Here is a 13,623-nt window from a genome sequence, read left to right as displayed (position 1 = left end):
GACATATGGCATCATGGTATGCAAAACAATCTGTTTTAAAATATTAGTATAGATGTTTTTAAAAAAATATTGTTTTATTTATTCAAAAATTAAAGAGAAGATAATTAACATAATAAACTATTTGTCTAATATTAATAAGAAACAAAGTATCCAATAAAAAAGTATATCATTATCCTTAATTGTAATTTTACATATTGAACAACTAACATATAATTTACCAAACACTTTTTCTCAAACAGCTAATTAAACCAGCTAATACAAACAGCTAATAAATTATCAAACCAGCTAACACCTCCTAACCAAACAAGGTTTACCACTTAGAGAGTTAGAGTGGACTTGAATTTTATTCGACCCGATAATTATCTGACTCGGTCCCCGGATTAACCACAACACACCCGAGTCAAGAAATGCCAAACCTGAAATTAAACCCGACCCGAATAATTTCAATTGCATTAAATTTGTAATCGATATTGGAAATTAAACTGAAATTGATTTGAACCGAACCCGATGAGAATTCATAGGATAGGGTTAACCCTTATCCGACCTATACATGACCCGAGATCCAAGATAACTCAATTCGAACAAGACTTTAGATAACTACAGAGTATAGTATTCTTAGAGCATTGTTAATGGTGCGCACAAATTTTGTACTCGCAAATTTAAGGGGTTAATGGTGTGCAAAGTCATAAACCACTTAGCATAGTGAGAATTGAAAATTTTACTCACCAAAATCCTCTTCAAATGGGATCAATGGCTGAGTGACATGTGCCATGGCAATTTGGGTTTAACCATTCAGATTTTTGTTCTCAAATTATGTAACATTAATGCTTGAACGGCTATTTTTTGCCTTTTCTAATTAATAAAAAAATAATAAAAATATTACCATCCGTCATACTTTTTCGAGATCTATAAATTGACATTCATTTTCATGTATTTTTGACACAAAAAAAAATATATTTCTCTCTCTAATTTCATATATCAGTTATTATTATTGTTATTTCATTTCAGTTTTCCGTTATTATTATTATTATTATTGGTGTTGTTATTATTTATTATTATTTTTATTTTCTAAGATAATTAGTATTTAATTTAATTCATTATTACGTATAATGAGTACATACTCCTTAGTTAAACGATATTAATTAAGAAAAATATATTTAGTAATGAACATAATTGTATAATTAATATTAACAAGGTAGGTATATAGTTGATGAAGAATGTGGTGAGGTATGATAAAATAGAGAAGTGGTGGGGAGAGAGAAAGGGGGGGGATTCCAAATGGAAAAAATGTAAAATAATGAGTGAGAAAGTGGATAGAGGAGGCGTCATTGCCGATACTTAGTACTTTCTTTGACTTTTCAATACATAAAGCTAAAATACTATTTTACCCCTAAATATGGGCAAAAAAGCCGCAATCCCCCGCAGTGCATCACGTCTCGTGGATAGGGCTGGGTGGTGATTTTTTTTTGCACATAGTTAACAACTAGTATAATACCCGTGCGATACACGATTTATAATCTAAATATAAATTTATATGAAATCTAAACTATTATGATAGACAATTATTATCAAAATAGAGCTTATATATGTGTATTCTCCTAATTAAAATTAATGATCGATAAATTTGTTATTGCTTCATACGATGTATTATTTATTTATTTTTTAAAAAACAAAAGAGGGTACCAAAACAAAACTATTTCATCCACATTTCATGACTTGTGGCAAGCATAAAGTTATTATCATCCAACCTTAACTTAGATAGTCATACTCATTTAATACTTGCCCTTATACCTCATTACCCGACCACCTAACACTTACTCTAATCATTTACTTTATTCAGTTATATATGACTTTGAGGCGGGGCGTGGCCTCCAAACTCCTACCTTCTAAAATGCTCATTTTTATCCCCGCCACCCACAATTAGAACAACACCCCCACTCTTCCTAATCCCCTTCTCATGGGGTAAAAAATAAATCCATCTCCGCTTCACCACCCATTCGTGTTCCAAATCCACCTCAAATTAACTCACTTTTAGGCTCAACATTTTCTTTTGGTAAGAGAGTTTTGAATTTTAGTATAGAGTCATCGATAATTCGGTTGTTTGATTAGAGTAATTGTGTGAATTAACAAAACATAGTAATGCGTAGGTTAGTAGTAAAAGAAATGTTGATAAGTTCATAATCAATTAGATGAATGATAAGCGAGGCAGGCATGTCCAATCTAAAATTCATCTTCGCCCCGTCACCCGTGACGAATACGTTTTGTAACCCTATCACCTAGGGGTGAAAGTTCGATTTTCGGTTTGGATTAAGGCCCAAACCGAATCCAAACCGAACTAATTCGGTTTTCATTTTTTGAAACCGAATCCAAACCAAATAACCTTTTAATCCAAACTAAATCAAACCGGATTTTTAATTTTCAGTCCAATCCAAACCATAAAACCGAATTTTCATGGGCCTTTCATTTAGGCCTATTTGGGCCTATATTATACATGGATTTAGCCAATTTTCAAGCCCTTATTATACTTTTTAGCCGAGTTCGATTTATTCGATTTTAGTTCCGTTTATTCGGTTTCAAACTTTTCAGTCCAATCCAAACCATAAAACCTTTTTAAAAAAAATCCCAGTCCAAACCGAACCGAATAGAAAAAAAAAACCGAACCGAACTTCTTAACCGGTTTGGTTCGGTTCGGTTCGGTTCAGTTCGATTTTCGGTTTTTTGCTACCAAACTTTCACACCTACTATCACCCACCAAATTTTCCTCCATCCCCGCCCACTTCAAGCGGATGAGCGGGGTTTCTCCCAAAAATACAGCCCCACTGACAATCTATATTCAATAAATAATTCACTTTGCCTTTCAGCTAACTTTTGAATATTTTAGACAATCATTGTCATATGGTTGTGAATATTTTTATATTGAAGTAGATTCTCGATCATTTAAAAGATTAAGAAACTATTAAATGGAACGATAAGGAGAAAGTTATAATTGTGAGAAAGAAAAGATGCTAAGTAATTAAACAATTTCTTTTAATAATCATGTTTTAGACAACCTTGTTAGAGACTACTTTGTATATTGAAGCAAAGGGCAAACATTTATTATACATATCCGCAATGACACAAATTCTAAATAAAAAATAATCGTACATACAGTTAGTCATTAGGAAAAAAAAGTAAACTATTTTAATACATGCTAAAAGATGTTTACGAATTTTTATTAATATTTTGGACAAATCATTGTCGTACGGTTGTGAATATTGTGATTGAATCGAGTTTAGTAAAGACCTATTATAGTAATATTAATCTCTTATATCAGTTGTACATAAACAATAATGACAAAACTGATGCATAACAATTTGACCAAATTGTCTCAAATAAAATAAATATTTCGTACCAATAGAGAAATAAAAAATAACGACATAAATTAGGTGCATAATAATTTTTACAAATCAACTCAAACAAAATAAATACTCCGTATCGAGATTTTATTTGTAAAATTAAAAGTATATTCTACTTTTTATAAGATATCCATATTGTATATTTATTTGTTATACATCTTATACTTATTTGTTTTACAACCTTCACGTGATAAGTTACTTACACGTATATCAAATAGATTCTTTCACGTTGTATATCTATAATGTATAAATGGTCTTACACGTACTCTATATGCTTATCTTAATTTTAGTATAGTATAATAGTTCTTTACTAACATAATAGGTCTTATATTAGGATAAGAAACATAAATGATCATTGAACTTAACATAATTATATCATTTTGTTTTTGGATAGTTATATACTACGCATCTTGTAAGAGTATAATTATAGCATATAGATTCATGAGATCACATTGATTTGATTAACTAATGTGTAAATAGAAAGAATAATTATTTAATGTAAATAAATAATTTATAAGGATTAATTATTTATATTATATATTTAATTTTTTTTATATTAAAAAGAGGCGAATCAATAAGTGACATTTGTCATCACCACATTGATTTCCTCTCTTTTAGTATAATATATAGATAGATAGATAGTCTTATATGTCAATTTTTTAACCCAAAACTCGAAACCCGTGCTCTAGCTGTATCTCCTCCTTCCTCATTCTCCTCTTAAAACCCTAACAATAAAAGTAGCGTCTTGTAAAGATTGATCAGAGCTCCAGCCCGTTCTAGATGTTATTTTAACTTTCATGAAACTGTACCGTAAGAATTCGTATAGCTCTGTTAAGTTAATTTAATTTAATTTGCGCCCCTTCCTACCGAAAAAATGTTGATTTTATTTGTATTATACTTCACTTTTTTTTTGATATTTTTGATAGGATAGGGCATCAAATGTTAAATTGTGAAATTGATTTATTGTTGTTCATGAGAAATTCTATTTGCAATTCGTATAATCCTTTTTAATATGATTCGATTTTTCTGACAATCACCCTTGATCGAACTAGGGATTGTTCAACTAGATTAATCACTGCAATTTAAGCAAAGATAATTGATATATAGTGTATCTGGGAATTATTTGTAATAGTTGTTCTGTGAATGAAATTAAAAATGTTGATTTTCAGATGTCTTTCACAAACGGTCCCGAAAAATTCTTTCAATATGATATGGAAGAGCTGCTTGAGAATGTCCCAGATGAGCTGAAGAAAAATCCTGCTTTCATGAAAGAAGTGCAAAGTTTAGCTGACACAAAATTTCCAGATGATGGACCTTTAAACGAGCATGTTACTGCATCACCCTTAGTTGAGGTTTTTGCTGTTAGCATCCATAGTTATAAGTCCACCTTGTTTAATGATGGAAAACCATGCGAGGTTTATGGTGAAGTTAAGGTGACTAATGTTGATACTACTGATCATCTCTACAAGCGAGTGGAGGAAGAATCTGAGATTGTATGTTTGGGAGGAAGCTTGTCACTAACTGGACCAACATCAAGTATTGTTCCATACCTGACTACTAAATTGAATATACATCTTAGAGATAGGGTTCGGGATATTGAGATTGCTCGAGGGCAGATTGATTTGGATTTCAGGACTGAAGATGAAAGTGAAGCACTTAAAGTTGGGTTCGTTCAAGGAGAATGTGGCTTTGCTGCTGTGCTTTACACCACACTACGATCTGCTGTATTGGCCAAGTGAGTGTTAGAGTGCTAAATAAGCAAGGTGAAGATGATGAGAGTTGTAGTGGTTTGATTTCTCCTGATATTTATGGAAGCATTGTTGCTCGCTTTGTTAATAAGTATGGATTCTCAAACACTGATGTGGCTAAACAATATTTCAGTACCAGTAACGCCGCTCAGAAAGACTGTCTTTCAGCTGTACTATTCGAAAAGAAGCCACCAAGCCAGTATGAGTATGAGTATGAGTATGAGTATGAGTATGAGCGGGTTGAACATGGAACTCTTATTGGGTTGTCCAGGTCTTTGGTGGTTGTGCCAGCATATTCATCCCTTGTAATCGAGGTAGACTTATGGGATCATGGCACTAAACTCCAGTTTGTTAATGGCACTGCAGAATTCCGGGCTCGACGTTGTGGCAATGGAGATTGTATGAATCTTCAAGGACAAGATTGTGTTCTCAAGCTGCGAGTGACCTGGGTACATGAAGATGTGTGCCTTTCCCCTCCAATGATACAGAATAAGCGTGAGCTTGCAGTCACCGATAAAAGAAAACAAAAGAAGACACGAACGAAGTTCCAGAAGAGTCCTGAGGTACACTCATTACCCCTTGTTATTTCAATCCAAAATTTCCCCCTTTTTGTCCCTGATTTAATACGTCTCTTTTCTATTGATCAGCCTCTTCGCGGTCATTTTCCAATCATCAAAGGGTATGCTGACTATGCTCTTTATTGTCTATATATTTGCAAGACCTTGAGTTTCTTCTGCATATGTTTTCCCACAAATTATAAGATACACCCGGTTGTATGTATGTAGTTCTACATGCAACCGGGTTAAAAGCACATATTTTTACGGCTTAAAAGCACATTTACATACTTAAAAAGCATATTAACGATATATTTTTCATTTCCTTTTACTTGCAAAACTTTGCTTTTCATCTTTAATAATGTGCTTTAAAACTGTAAAAAGTGCTTTTAATTTGTAAATATGTGCTTTTAAACTATAAAAATATGCTTTTGAGGGGTTAAAATATAAAATGAACTGGCTGCACTCTACCAATTGATATTTTCCTTCTACATTTTAACTTCCTTTTTACTAATTGACTAAAGTTGGCAGTTGGGGAAACTAATTGACTAAACTTGCATTTTTTCTACTAGGTGTGCATCTTCAGTTAAGCCTAAGAGGCTATGTAAATTTCCGATGCTGGAGGTGTTTTCGGTTTTTATTGGGCAAAACAACGGCAAAAGTGCTGGTCTGTATGGTAAGATTGAGGTGTTGTGTGCTTTAGGTAGATTACGTATTTTCAAAAGAGAGAAAGATATGCCACAACAGTTATCTCCTTTTGAAAAAAATTCATCTACACTTAATCGATGTAGGGGAATCCCGGGCACTCGTCTAGGTATAGTGGTGGATTTCAAGGATGCTCATAGCCCTTTGGTCATCCAGGGTTCCCTATGGTGGTGCGATTTTAGTCTAGAGTATCCTAAATCGTGGTTTGATAAACGTATATGTTCAGTTATTCAAGGTGAGTATGGGTATGCGGCAATACATTATACAATATTCTCGGCTGCTGTGCAGGCAATTGTTAAGGCTTCTATCTCAACGAATTATTCTTCTGATTTTCCTGTCCAAGTTTATGGTAGCATTGTCGCTCAATATACAAACGTAAGCTACTCAACTACCTACGAAAACAAATACTACCGGAGTGTACTTTTTGAGAAGACTCAAGTAAGTGAGATAACTGACTTCAAACTTTCAAAATATGTTGTTGCTGTGCCTAAAGACTCATCCTTAATTATCGAAGTTGATTTATACTTAAGTTCATCCATTGGAGAAAGCTACGGTCATGGAAATGATGTAGAGAATGGTACTGAACATATTAGAGCTAGTGCAGAGTTTGAGGATGATGGTAGTGGTAGTGGTAGTGGTAGTGGTAGTGGTGAATCATTTAGGACTATTAAGGGACAATATTATAACATAGAATTTGTTGTAGAATGGACCGATAGACTCATGACAAAAGAATAACGGATATCTTCTATCTTATGTTTTGAAGAAAAGGAAAAGCACTAGAAGACCCTCCTCATGAGGGGCACTCCTATCTTTAGATTAGATGCCTTTTTTTGGTACTGTAAAATTCTGCTCATATGTAAACATGGCTTGCTCTTAACTCCATGAATGTTTCAACGGTTGATTTATGGGATGGTATTTATGATTTCAGTTGGGTATTTTTAGGTTTGTTCATCCTATGTTTGAATGGAAATAATCATGATTTTATTGGTCCCTCGTGCTGTCGTGCATCAAATACTAGACCTGATCTCCTTGAGCCCAACCTGACCCTAAACATTGTGGGTTTTGCCAGATTTTGGGCCATGCTGGCCCAGCTTTGGCTGATTCTTTGTGATAGGTTTTCGAATTTCAAAATTGTATTTTTAGCCCATTATTTTGGCCTAAATTTTGGGGTTTGGACACAAAAAATTAGCCTGACATAAAGGGCTGAATTTTTTGTCGTAGCCCAGCCCGGACCACCTTTTGATTATGACTAGCAAATACTTTTTCCTCCCTTTTTCGTTGATGGAGTAAGCAACTAAGAATACCACATAAATGAAGTAATCACCTCTTTATTGGCATTCTTATGATTCTGGGTGAATATGGTAGTTAAATGGTACAAAGTAGTTGGATGAAGTATTGGATAATACTTCATCAGTTTTTTTACTTCACCATTTAGATTGCCCACCAAAATCAAGGAAAATTATAAATATCAAAATGCTCATATGGTATCAAACAAAAATGAGGGAAAATGTTAGGTAAGGTAACCATGGTACATGTGAAATATATATTATATAGGATCATTTCATCTTTAAATAAATCACATTTTTAAAACAATTTTTTTTAATTGTTAACAACCATTATATATGATCAATTTATTATAAAGGAATAAATTTGTGGGGGTTTTTTTTTTTTTGTTATTGCTTTAAGTATGATTTTTGGTAAGTCGTTGCTTTTATGGGGAACATCAGATAATTTATTGTCCTCATTGTCAAAACGTATTTTAAAAAATTATAAAATTCGTTTATTTTATGCATATATATTGGAGTACATATTTTTACGATTACACAAAGGTCTTAAAACATAACGATAAGAAATTAGCCTTGAATACAAATACACGGTATCATTTCACTTTTTGAATAAATTAGACTTATAGCAAACAAACTCAACTGGCACGTATTCCTAACAATTTATAGTAATCTAAAAATATTTATATCTCTTTTAATACAAAACTATGACCTACCACCAAGTTTGGAAAAGTGAATTTGAACGTAGTTTTAAAATAGATTATATAGGATCATTTCATCTTTAAAGAAATCACATTTTTAAAACAATTTTTTTAACTGTTAACAACCATCATATGGGAACATTTTATTAATAAAGGAATCAAAATTGTAAATCTATTTTTCTTTATTGCCTTAAGTATGATTTTTTGGCAAGTCGTTGCTTTTATGGGGAACATCAGATAATTTATTGTCCTCACTATCAAAACGGATTTAAAGAAATTATAAATTTGATTTTGTTTTATGCATATATACTACATATTTTACGGTAACACAAGGGTTTTAGAATAAAACATAATGACACGAAATTAGCCTTGAATACAAATACACTGTATGTAGGATCATTTCATCTTTAAAGAAATCACATTAAAAATGTCAAATTATGTAAAAAGTACTGTTTAAAACAATTATTTTCCTGAATAGACGTGTTGATACCCCCATGCTACATAGGCAACTACTATGCTACTTTAGCATCTACTCTCTTTGCGCCGAACCCATGTTCGATTCTTGACAACCTAAAAAATAATTTTTTTTAACTGTTAACAACCATTATATGGGGCCATTTTATTAATAGAGAAATTAAAATTGTGAATCTATTTCTTATTGCTATAAGCAGGGATGCTAATGAGTCGAGTCGAACTCGAGTTTGGCTAAGCTCGACTCGAACTCGAAAACTCATAGTCAAACTCGACTCGACTCGAAAACTCGCGAGCTTAAAAATTTCAAACTCGACTCGAATTCGAAAATTAAACCCGAGCTCGAGCTCGACTCAAAATCGGTTCGAAATCAGCTCGAAAACTCAAACTCGAGCTCAAAAACTAAACTCAAACTCTAACTCGACTCGAAATCGGCTTGAAAACTCAAGCGCCCGAGCTCAAACTCAACTCGAATCGACTTGAAAACCAAAAATTGAGCTCGAACTCGACTCGGATCAAATTCAAATCTTATAAAAAGTAAGTTTGTACCCAAATCAATCTGTCCATTAGCCCAAATGAAAGCCCAAATGGAAGTTTTTTGTACACTTTTACACTCAAAGAGTAATACTTATAACTCTTTCCTCCTTTCCTCATTTTCTCCCTCGCTTATTTATCAATGTGGGACAAAGTTAATATAACATTTCCTTCTTTCCTCCCTCACTTAGTTACCCAGATGGGACAAAATGAATATACTTATTTCCTTCTTTCCTCCCTCATTTATGTACCAGCATTGGAGTAACTATAAAAAATATTTTGACTGCCAAATAGTGTAATCTAGATGGACGATTTAGAATTTTTTATTTTTTTTTGTCCTTAATAATTTATTCATCCATTTTAGGAAGAAAAAAAAGTATATTTTTATTAAGGAATAAAAAAACATAAAATAATGAATAAAAATGATAAAATAATTTTTTTATATTTTTATAAAATTTAATATTTTGTATATATAATTCGAGCTTCTCGAGCTTTTCGAGTCGATTATCAAGTTGCTCGACTCGGCTCGTTAAATTTTCGAGTCGATCTCAAGCTCAAGTTTTTTCAGATTGAAGAGGAGAAATACATTTCAGATTGAAATCTATTTTTGGGTGTATTCCATCATCAAAAAATAATCTGATGAAATTCAGGGCTAAAATTTCAATACACGAGTTAATGGAGAACCTAAAGCCGCCGCCACTAAAAGTCACCGTTCACCGGCCGCTAAAGGGCACCGTTCATCATCCCAAATTAATGGAAAACCCTAAAGCACAAATTTATTTATTTAAATGAAAAACAAATTAAAATCAGAAGAACCCTAAAATCGAAATTAATTTTTAACAATAAAAAACAAGAACAACCATATGGAAAAACAAGAACAAGAACAAGAGAAACCAGAAGGGAGAGAATCCTGTAAGTGTAGGCCAACAAAAAATGTTTTCTCTCTCCTAACTTTTTTTTTTCTTTGGAATTAATTACACATTGTTGGAAAGATAAAAGAAATTTGAAATTCAAAATAAATTTTTTAAAACAAATTTCAAATTTTAAATTGAAATTTTCATAGGAAGGAAATCTTTCACAAATAATATGACATTGTGTAATTAGTAATGTGCAAGATGCTCTTGCACACCATGTGTACTCCTATCAACTTCCCACTCTAGAAAGCCCAATAGTTTTGGCCTAAAACATCAAATTTTGGACACAAATTATTGGTCTGACATGATGGCTTGAATTTTTAGTCGCGGACTAGCCTGGACCGCCTTTTAATCAAGAATTCAGGAGTAGCAAATACCCTTTCCCTGTTTTCCTCCCTTTCTCGTTGCCCAAGTAAACATAACATGTAATTGAAGCAATCACCTCTTTATTGGATAACAAACTAAACTCTAACTCGACACGAATATTAACAAAAATTGTAAATATCAAAATTGTGCATATGATAACAAACAAAAGAGAAAGAAAAGGTTAGATAACTATGGTAAATGTGAAATGCAAGTAAGGCTAAAGTGGGTATTTAGTATATGAACACGTCAAAAAACATGTGAAAACATACCATAAAAGAAAATGATATACAAATTTATATTTCTTTGTCACGAAATCGACCATGGATCAATTCCCTTCTCATTTGGTAGTATTGAATATATCCATAATTTTGAGCTTCATTTTTTCCTCCCCATAGACATGTCAGAGCCAGACCATATGTAACTTCTATAAAAGGAAAATGATACAAGTAACAAAAAAAATCCGGAGGACGTATAAAATGGCTTGTATGTGTTGACCTAATCGTAAAAAACAACTGTAAATAAAAAGTTCACCAAAAATCTAAATAACAAATATTGACTATTGAGAAAGTACAACTAGTATATAACAATATTGAGAAAAATTATATTTTTGAGACAAAATAATTCGTATAAACCCGTTCGTCAAAACACAAGTTCAATTGTATTAATTAAAGAAAAATATGTAATTAGTGATCGCTTTAATTTCCCTTTTAAGATGTGCTTTTTTTTTCACCGTCTCTAATCCATAACTTTTTCCATAATATTTATCTTTAACGAAATTTTGAAAAACCATGTTTACTGAAAAAGATAAATAAAATATAATCAATTAAAGAACATGAAAAATGGAAACTATGTTACATAAAAGTAGTAGCTAAGGACTAATTTTAATTAGTCCTTACAAAAAGGATTAATTAGTTCTAAGGAACTGGATATGACTTATTTTTACACATACATTTATAAGCCATAGGACAAGTCTCGGCTTCTTCCCTAGAAGCACATACAAAGCTAACCATAACAAGCCTACATGGTGAACATGAACCACAAGCATGAGAACAATCAGGCAATCTCGAACCGGCGATTTCAACCGTGTCCGGTCCTGACCCTCTAGGCTTCACTCCCGGTCTACCTCTTGGGCTCATGTTGCCTCTCATTCTTCCTTGTGTGGCTCGGTGAGCGTTGCGATCTGTTTAGGGGGGAAAAAAGGAAAGAAACTTATGTTAAGTCTAAATGCAACAATTTGACTTTTAAACTATGTAGCAAACTTTTTTTTAAAAATATTGAATAATTTATATGCCAGATAAAATATAGATACCGGATTATGCGTAGTATAACATACTAACTCTGTTTCACAATAGTTGTACTGTTTTGACTTTTATTTTATCAACATCCATATTTGACCCTTGCATCCTTTAATAATTTATTGGTAAAAACTTATAAAAATAATTTATGTTTAGAGAATATAGTTAAACTTATCTAATAATTTTGGTAAACAATTGAGTTAAAGTTAATATGTGAAGTCAAAATAGTGTATCTATTTATATTTGGGAGTATATATGATTGAATTTATACTACGAATAAGACACTTTTATTTTCCAAACATTATTTAAACTAGCTATAGCATAATTTAATTATCACCCTAATTTAGTTTAACTGCATTAGATTACACAATAATATTTCAAAAGTTCTACTCTTTCCTTTTGCTTCCTTGACGTATATACTTAGTATAATACCTCGTATATGTTACCTCTTCCTTCCATAGTTCCATATTGTACTACGTATATACAAAAGAAAAGATATACTTACAAGATCTATTGATGTGTCTAGAAAAGGCGATATCGGGGAAGACAAGGAGAACGATAAGAAGAAGTACTATCGCAATCGTCGTTCTCTTCATCATCTTCTTCTTTCTATCTTCGTCTTGTATACTTGTACTTGATAATTGTTACGTTTTACGTACACCACTTCGATAGACTTTCAAACTTCGTTACACCTTTTCGTACTTAGCTCAGCTTGTTGGTTGTGGCTAGGACGACGAGGCTTCGTGTATATATATAAAGGGGAGTTCGGAGTTCGGAGTTCGGATAAGGGCGAAAATTGAAGCAAATCACAGAAAAGAAGTTAGCAAACTTGAGGGTATAGTACGGTTCACATGAAAGTAGACGCAAAAGAGAAAATGGGTTCACAGAATAACACCTCTACTAACAAATACTTAAACCTAATTTATTCATTTTTGAGCTATAAAACATGCACAAACACTTATTCTTTACGTGATTCTCTGACTTCTATCATAAATATCAATTTTTATAAAATAAAATTTCGAATTTATTATATATCGAAATTAAATAAATTTTTTAAAATGTAATAAAATTTAAGGAGTGTAATAAATAATTTGAATTTTGTAAATATGTATTGGAAGGTTGTAATAAATATTGTGCAGGGGTGTTCTATTTATTGTGATTGTCTTTAATGTTTTCTGTTTTTTCTTGGCAAATCAAAGAACAAAGAAAATATAAGTGTAAGACACATTACTGCTGAAAATGAGTTTTCATTCACTTTTAAATTGGATTTCCCTCTCTTTTTCAATTTTGTTTAAATTTCTCCCTCCATTTCCATATAATAATAAGTAAGATTAGGAACAACGGCCGGTCTTAAATCGTTTAACAAGGGGGCTAGTAGAAGAATTAGATAATAAAGTATGCAATTTATGCAATTATACTTAAATATAGTGTGACGAGGACTAAAATTTTCCGTTTAGGAAGCCCGCCAGCCTCAATTCATCACTAAGAAACGACACTGGTTATGAATGTATGTACATTTTGAGTAACGTTTCTTTTTTTTTTTGGCAGAGAACGTTTCTTTTAAGGTTATGTACATCCATGTATAAGTAATAGGCCGGAGTTTGTTCACTACAAGAATTTGTATCTTTAACGACAACCTAATTACGACGGGTCAAAA

At 32.3% G+C, this 13,623-nt stretch overlaps 2 protein-coding genes across 2 annotated transcripts; one reads left to right on the top strand and one right to left on the bottom strand.

Moving 5' to 3' along the window:
* Positions 1 to 4,066: 4,066 nt before the first annotated feature.
* Positions 4,067 to 7,329, top strand: LOC110789819 (uncharacterized). Its single transcript, XM_021994520.2, has 4 exons — positions 4,067 to 4,205; positions 4,565 to 5,706; positions 5,791 to 5,822; positions 6,270 to 7,329. Exons 2-4 carry the CDS (start codon positions 5,077 to 5,079, stop codon positions 7,135 to 7,137), a joined length of 1,530 nt encoding a protein of 509 aa, XP_021850212.1. The 5' UTR covers positions 4,067 to 4,205; positions 4,565 to 5,076; the 3' UTR covers positions 7,138 to 7,329.
* Positions 7,330 to 11,462: 4,133 nt separating this feature from the next.
* LOC110789820 (protein EPIDERMAL PATTERNING FACTOR 1) lies at positions 11,463 to 12,845 on the bottom strand. Its single transcript, XM_021994521.2, has 2 exons — positions 12,472 to 12,845; positions 11,463 to 11,851 (listed from the first exon to the last, which is right to left on the bottom strand). Exons 1-2 carry the CDS (start codon positions 12,563 to 12,565, stop codon positions 11,586 to 11,588), a joined length of 360 nt encoding a protein of 119 aa, XP_021850213.1. The 5' UTR covers positions 12,566 to 12,845; the 3' UTR covers positions 11,463 to 11,585.
* Between the last annotated feature and the right edge of the window lie 778 nt (positions 12,846 to 13,623).

This window comes from Spinacia oleracea, chromosome 2 (genome assembly GCF_020520425.1).
Source record: "Spinacia oleracea cultivar Varoflay chromosome 2, BTI_SOV_V1, whole genome shotgun sequence".
Lineage (NCBI taxonomy): Eukaryota > Viridiplantae > Streptophyta > Magnoliopsida > Caryophyllales > Amaranthaceae > Spinacia > Spinacia oleracea.
This window is presented reverse-complemented; position numbering and strand designations above follow the sequence as displayed.